At 44.2% G+C, this 7,361-nt stretch overlaps 1 protein-coding gene across 1 annotated transcript in view; it reads right to left on the bottom strand.

Moving 5' to 3' along the window:
* LOC114640986 (amiloride-sensitive amine oxidase [copper-containing]-like) overlaps positions 1 to 7,361 on the bottom strand; it is a 13,240-nt gene that overhangs the window by 3,094 nt on the left and 2,785 nt on the right. The window contains exon 2 of the mRNA XM_028790093.1: positions 7,054 to 7,140. Within this exon, the coding sequence (XP_028645926.1) occupies positions 7,054 to 7,140 (87 nt within the window). The remainder of the gene's footprint in view (positions 1 to 7,053; positions 7,141 to 7,361) is intronic.

The raw sequence follows: 7,361 nt of genomic DNA, 5'->3' as shown, positions 1-7,361 counted from the left end.
TCCCATGGCTCTGGAACTCAGCAGAAGAGAGGAGAGAACTTAGGTATTTCTCTCACCAAGGCAGCACTCCAGAGCACCTTGTCTCTAAGCCCTGTCTTATCCCTCTGACTGTGCTTCCCCAACTGAAGTTAGAGTTGGAGTCTCTGGGTCCCGACTTAACAGTTCACAGTGCTGACCGGCCCCATGTGCGTCCACCCATTTCCCCCAGGGTATGAAAACCTCTTATAGTCTTTCTTATCTTGATGGCTCACGTTTCCCCCTTCTCTTGGCATTATCTCACTGGGGGAAATTTCTTAGCATGGCCCACCATGAGTAATAGCAGTCCAAGGCTTAACCATCCAGGGCAACAAAGGGCTTATGTCCTGGTGGGACAGATCGTTGTATTGACAACAAACCCGCCATTTAATACTGCAAATTACCTTTTTAGGAACATGCATTTTGAAATTTCAGATGTATGTTCAAGGTACAGTTTTTGGGGTTCAGCTGCCTGAGTTCAATTCCTGGTAGATCACAACACCAAGGACGAAGTGTGTGACCTTGCACATGCTGTTTAAAGACTCTAGGGCTCCCTTGTCCCACCTGTAGAAGGGATATTTTAGGAATTACATGCAATTTTCTAAGGTTACAGAGAGAAACAAGGCGAGAAGTGTGGAGGACAATTGTGGCCTTCCAGGAGTGTAGTTGGATACGTGTCTCTTTAAAGTGACTCTGATGATAGTTTGGACCACAGCACTTTAGAGATTTTGAGTAATACAGACTGTCTGGACTGAGACTAGGCTGTGAATCCAGGGCGGACAAACTCCAGCCCCACTTAGCCTTTTTTTGGACTCCAGTTGGGTACCAAAGTTGTCTCATGACCACCAATGATGTCAGATGGGACTGGACTACATCAGAGGAAGCCCCAGTACTAGGATGGGGAATTCCCCTAGGACTTGCAGGAGGATAAGAGTTGTGGTTGCTCTTTGCTCTTGGGACATGGGTCCCTGTGGACTTTGACATTCATGTTTCCATCCTCATATTTCTTAGCCTGCTCCTCTGTGCTGTTGTAGAAATCACATTTATTGGAGGGCAGTTCTACACTCCAGTGCAGAGTAGAACTCTCCTGCCTTCTTTAGTCCAGTAGGGGGCAGTAAGTGTCCTTTTATACAGTTCTCCAAGATAAAACTGCTGTATACTTTCCTGGCTCTGATACAGAGTACACACTCTTGAAGGCCCGACATTGGATAACATGGTCTTAGAGGGGGAATCTGGGGGTGCCAAGCAAAACCTCATCCAGTGGCTTGATGGCCTCCTCCAGCATGTCATAGAGGAGGCCATACTCTGCTTTGGAGAGTCTGGAAGCCTTGAACTAGTGTTATCCTATGATGGTGACGGTGCTCTCATATATAGGGGCTGAGGTCTGACAGCAATCTGACATTCCAGTGGTCCTGGTCACCAAAGATAAGAATATTGAGTTCTTAGCTTAGAATGTGCTTTTTCTTTATCCAGGAAATTCAGCACATTTGTCTTCCTGGGCGGCAGCATCTCTGTAAGGTATTTAGAGTTCTTGGCTGAAGTTGGTGTCATGGTAGCTGCAGTTCAAGCTCCTTCATGTTTCCCAATGCTGTGTATGTGAGTACTTACTTCCCTCTCATCTGTGAATTCTGATCTACAGAAACTCTTCCATTTCCTCACTTCTTCTGGTGTCATCTCAGTGGGGAACATTCTTCAGCCATCTGCCATCACAGTAGCCCAAGGCTTAGTTATCTAGAGTTCTTAGTATCTTAGTTCTTTGTCTTGAGGTGAGACACCTCCCCCAAATTTTTTCTCTTCCAAGTTAACACATCCATTGGTGTTGCTAGTGTTCTGGGCTTGTCTGTGCACCCATTTCTAGGAGAGACTATTTTACAGCAGACTTCCTGGTAGTTTGGGTCTTAAACTATTTCTACCTCTTCTCTGTCATGCTCTCTGAGCTGTACATGCAGTAGCTGTGATGTGGCTGCATCTGCTGGGGTTGGGCCTCCCATGATCCCTTGAGCTCCTCATTGTGTCTGCTATTGTTTTCTGTGATGATCTCCATTGGCTGTAAAAGGAAGCTTCTTTGATGAGAGGTGGTAGCTACATTCGTCTGTGGGGATACTGATAAGGTTTAGAATGTTGTCAGGGATCATGCTGGTCTGGTGGAATGGCGTTAGTAGACGCTTCACTAAGGTCTATGACCTCACTAGCCCCAGGAAGCTGGCTAGGTTTCCAATATCAGCCATGACTTCCTTCCTGGTGAGTGAGCCTTTAGTCCTGTCTGACCTAATGGTTGGTTGCCACTAACACGTGAGTGAGTGGGAACATTAGTATTGGAAAACAAACAAAAAAATCCCTCCCAGAGGCTATCAGCTGCCAATAGTTTCTCAGCTAGGAGCGGAGTGTCATGCTTATCTCTCCTCTCCACGTTGGCACTTGGTCTGATTTGAACTTGCTTGTGTGCTTGTGCACACTATTGCAACTCTGAGTTTGTCTATGCAGCAGCCCTGCTGTGTCCAGAAGACACTGTGCCCTTGAAATCATTCACTGCCTCTTACATTTTTTTTTTTACCCTCTCCTCCATAATGAGCCCTGAGCCTTGGTGTGTGTGTGTGTGTGTGTGTGTGTGTGTGTGTGTATGCGTTACAAATGCAAGAGCCTTTCTGTCTTGGGCCTGATGTTCACTTCCCACTCCCTGCCCACCCCCACCCACCAGCACTTTGCTACTGAATCTGTAGAGGAGTGAGCATCACTTCACAAGAGTGAAAGACATGTGTTATGCCTGCCCCATTGCCAAGTGAGCTGGCGGGCTGCTGGAAGCCTCAGCTCTTCCTTCTGTGTATCTCTTGGCCCTGGTAATCACAGTCAAGGACGGACACGCAAGCATCCCAGGGATTGTTTTGGGTGCTGTTGCTGCACCAGTTGAATTCCTAATATTTGGCCAATGGCAGTGGTATCTGCTTGAAAGAGAAGAAGCCAAGTGGCTCTGGACATAGGATTGCCTGTTAGCACTTCTCAGGAAACATACTGTGGGCCAAGGGTGTGAAAGTTGCCTCCTGCCCAGAGGTGATTAACTGCCAGGAATCTCAAAGCCTACTCATCATAATCTGCCATCCGAGGGCCAGAATGTCCGTGAGTGATTCCATGCCTCTTTGAGTGCATGATGGCAGGCATCCAGATGTACGTACAGACACGTACAAGACTGGAGGACAGAAGGACATATAGACTTGTACAATAACAGCAGAACCTTTAGGCATTCTATCCTTCCTCTCTGGGCCTTCGCACCTGGTCTAGGTGACAGTTCAGTCCTTCCAGCCTTAGGGCAGCATCTGCCTGGCTATGGAGCTAATCTTCAGGCAGCAGTTGCTTTAGTGGCTCCAGGGCTCTCGTTGGAGCTGCTGAAGAGCGGATGCTTGGGTAGAATCTGTTTAAAGTAGAGAACCACCCAGCATTCCTAGGAGTACCGTGTCTGCTCCAATGTGTGTTGTATGATTTGATATCTCAGGCTGCTGGGGTTGGTGATGGTCTGTCATTTTCAGTGTCTGGAAGCTGTAGAGACATGAGGGAAGACAGAGGGTGGGAGTCAAGTGTTGGAGCAGAAACCTTTTCTCTATTCCAGAGGTCTCCAACACAGACCATGGCCAGCTGTCAGCAAGAAACACTGCTTGGGCAGGGATTGCAATAGCAGTGTGGGTGGGAGGTGCAGCAGATCCCAAAACAAACAGCTAGGGGAGAGTGTATGGGTCACTCCTGCCAACTGTGGACGTCTTAGGGTGAACTAGGGTTATTTGCTAGAGAGCTGTACTCTAACCTGTTTGCTGTTTTTAACCTTGGAGAAGGGGCAGCTATGTTGCCACAGGCCTGAGGACTGTTTGGCTAGAGGGCAAAGTGGGGTTGATCGGATGGAAATCATCCATGTGGTCCTGGTGGCCTTGTTCTATTAGTAGATCTGATGGCAAAAACCACACCCATGCCATTCTTCTGTGCTGACATCATTTATCCAAGCAATACACCAAGCATCCTAGATGTTATTGGAAAGTATCTTAATGTGCTAGGCAGCAGGAGCTTATCCTCACAGGCACTGGCTGTGTCTCCATCACATACATACTAAGCCACAGGCTAGGGCACACTCACACACATACACACAGTTACCCTAAGGCTAGGTCTGCTGCCAACAATTCTCAGAGGCACATGTTTTATGTTGCCAGGTAGCAGGTTGAAAGAATAATCTTGGTTTGTTCAGAGAGTCCTATCCCTCTGGTCCCTGTGCAGTGAAGTGGATAACGAGAAGCAGCTAAAGGCCTGGAGAAGTCTATGTTGAGCATCGGCTGTCCCATTCCATCCAGCTCAATGCAGTAATGCATGGGTGTGTGTGTGTGTTGTCATGAAGTTTCATGCATAGAAATGTGTGTTAGGGAAGCCATGTGAAGATTGTACATCGTTAAGCTATGAATACAGAATCTCATCAGCCTTTTGATGCAAGCATTTATTGTTATAAACTTCCCTCTTACGATTGTCTTCATTGTGTGCTGTAGATTTTGTTATGTTATATTTTCATTTTCATACAATTCTAAGAATTTGAAATTTTTTCCTCTTGATTTTTCCCTTGACTCAATTTTCACTTAGCAGTGTGTTGTTTAGTTTTCATGAGTTTGTGTAAGTTTCTGCTGTTTATGTTGTTGATACCCAACTTTATCCCATTGTGGGCAGATAGGCTGCTGCCTGGTTTTATTTAAGTCTTTTTGTACTTGTTGAGACTTGTTTTGTGTCCTAACATGTGTTTTATTTTACAGAAAGCTCCATGGCTGCTGGGAAGAATGTGTATTCTTTGGTGTTTGGATGGGGTTTTTCTGTAGGTGTCGGTAAGATCCATTTGATTTATGATGTCATTTAACTCCAGAGTTTCGAGATTTCTTTTTTATCTGGATGACATGTCTTTTGGCAAGAGTAGAGTATTGAAGTCACTCACTCTCACTGTGGTAGGGTCTATGATTTTAGATCCTGTAGTGTCTCTTTTATGAACTTGGTGCCCTTGTGTTTGGTACGCAAATATTTAGACATCATCTCAGTGGGTTTTTTTCCCTTCAGTGAGTGTGAAATGTCTTTTCCTAGCTCTTCTGATCAATTCTGGTTTGAGACGGATTTCATAAGATATTAGAATAACGATATCTGTTTGTTTCTTTGTTCCATTTGCTTGAGAAACCCTCTTCTTTCTACCCCGTTATCCTAAGACAGTCAGTAAGTAAGATGTGAGCCGTGTTTCTTGGAGACAACAAAAAAGCTGGCTCTGTATTCGTGTCTAGAATTCCTATCCATTATCCAGTTCTGCTGCCTAGCTTCCATTACTTTAGGGTTGAAATTGGTACATCTTTTATGAAATATGTATGAGCTTATAAGCTACATATAAATAAAAGCCATACTACAACTTGAAAAACAAAGCTAGTAGACTCTCCAAAAAGAATCCTGCTTTCTGATCCAATCTGTCAGTTTGTCTTTTGGGGGGGAATTGAGACCATTAATATTGAGAGTTACTATTGAATACTGTTTCTTAGCTCCTATTATTTTGTTGTTGGGGTGGTGCTTTCTTAGATTTCTTTGGTTAACTGTTCTGGGATTATTTATTCCTTGTGTCCTCTTGGATGTGTTTAATCTTTTCTTTAGACCGAAGTAGTCATTCTATAACATAGTCTCCCATAAAGCTGGCTTAGTAGACATAAATGGTCTAAATCTGGTTTTATTGTGACATGCTTTTCTTTGTCTTCCAATTTTGATTGACAGTTTTGCTGATATCTATAGTCTTTTAGAACGTGTACAGCATCAGTCCAGGTCCTTCTGGACTTCTAAATTTCCACTGAAGCTTCAGGTGTTATTGTTATGAATCTGCCTTCATCTGTAACTTGTTCCTTCTCTCTTGCAGCCTTCAATACTCATTCTTTGTTTTGTATGCCCAGTTTTTTGATTGCTATGCATTGTGGGAAGTTTCCCTTATGGTCCTGTCTACTTGATGATGCGTCTTGCATCTCAATTTAGCATCTCTTTCCTTGGATTTGAGAAAATTTCTTCTATGATTTTGCTGAAAAAGTACTTTCAATGCTCTTGACCTGGGTTCCTTTTTCTTCTATGACAATTATTTATCTGTTTAGTCTTTTCATGTCACCTCAGAATCCCCAAATTTCCTCGATGTTTAGCCCCCCTTTAAGATTTAACATTTTCTTCGAGTAATCAATTTCTTCTACCCTGTTTTCCAGATCTGAAATCCTCTTTCTCCTTGATCCATCCAATCTCTTGTCACAGTTTTCCTCAGAGCTCTTTGTTTGACTTCCTAGGTTTTCAAGTTTTTGGCTTTTCTCAGAGATTCTATCTCTTTATTAAAATCTGTAGTCATATCTTGAAATGTCTTCATTATTTTATTCCACTGTTTGTGTTTTGTGATCTTTATTCAAACATTTATTCATATTCTCTTTGAGTTGCTTACAATCACTATTTTGAAGTCATTGTCTTGTGCATCAGCAAAGTTGCTTTTCTCAGGGAAAACTCTAAGGAAGATGCTAATGTCTGGAGCAGAGTTATTGTCTTAGTTATTCACCTTGTGTGTCTGAGATCTGGGCTTTAGAGTAAATTAGTTCATAGTATAGATATATGGTCTTAATTTTGTTAAGTGAGTGTTTGGATTGTTGCTTGCTTTTATCCGAATTTATCAGGTTGCAAACAGTTGGTTTTCAGTTTTGAAGCCACTCTGGTGTTTCAGGTCAGATCCCACAGGTCTTGGAGGTGGGTGGTGGGTGAATGGGCTAGAGGAAGGAGGCTGCCTCTGGGATCTCTGTTAGGGCTCTGTCTCAGAATTCATGGGGTCTTGGAGCAGAGTGATGATTGGGGTGGCTGATAGGCAAGTGACAAGGAGATGGGATCCGGGGCTTCTGACTCAGATTGCCCTTGGTCCATGTTGGCATGCTGGGTCCTGGAGAGGACTGGCTTGAGAAATATTTAGTGGGATTTCATGTCAGCCACTGGGGGTACTCAAGTTGGATGGTGGTTTGAGTGGCTGATAGGCTCAGCCATGTTTCTTTTTGGGAAGCAGTCCCTCAATGAGGAACACAGAGTGACTGGTCAAAGATGGTGTCTTGGATGGCTGCACTTCAACTCCTCCATGTTCATCAGGAAGATGTGCACAGCTTTCAGTTTCCAGGTGTTCAGTCTAGAACATCTATTTCTTGGTATTCAGGGTCCATTTGGGACACTCTGTCATGGATGTCTGTAGTTGTGCTAGCCCAGAGGTTCTAGTATATAGCAGCAGGGAGGAAAAGAGGAGAGAGGAACGGAGAGGAGAGGAGAGGAGAGGAGAGGAGAGGAGAGGAGAGGAGAGG

The sequence above is a fragment of the Grammomys surdaster genome, unplaced genomic scaffold, assembly GCF_004785775.1.
Source record: "Grammomys surdaster isolate TR1022 unplaced genomic scaffold, NIH_TR_1.0 125861, whole genome shotgun sequence".
In the NCBI taxonomy this organism is placed as follows: Eukaryota; Metazoa; Chordata; class Mammalia; order Rodentia; family Muridae; genus Grammomys; species Grammomys surdaster.
This window is presented reverse-complemented; position numbering and strand designations above follow the sequence as displayed.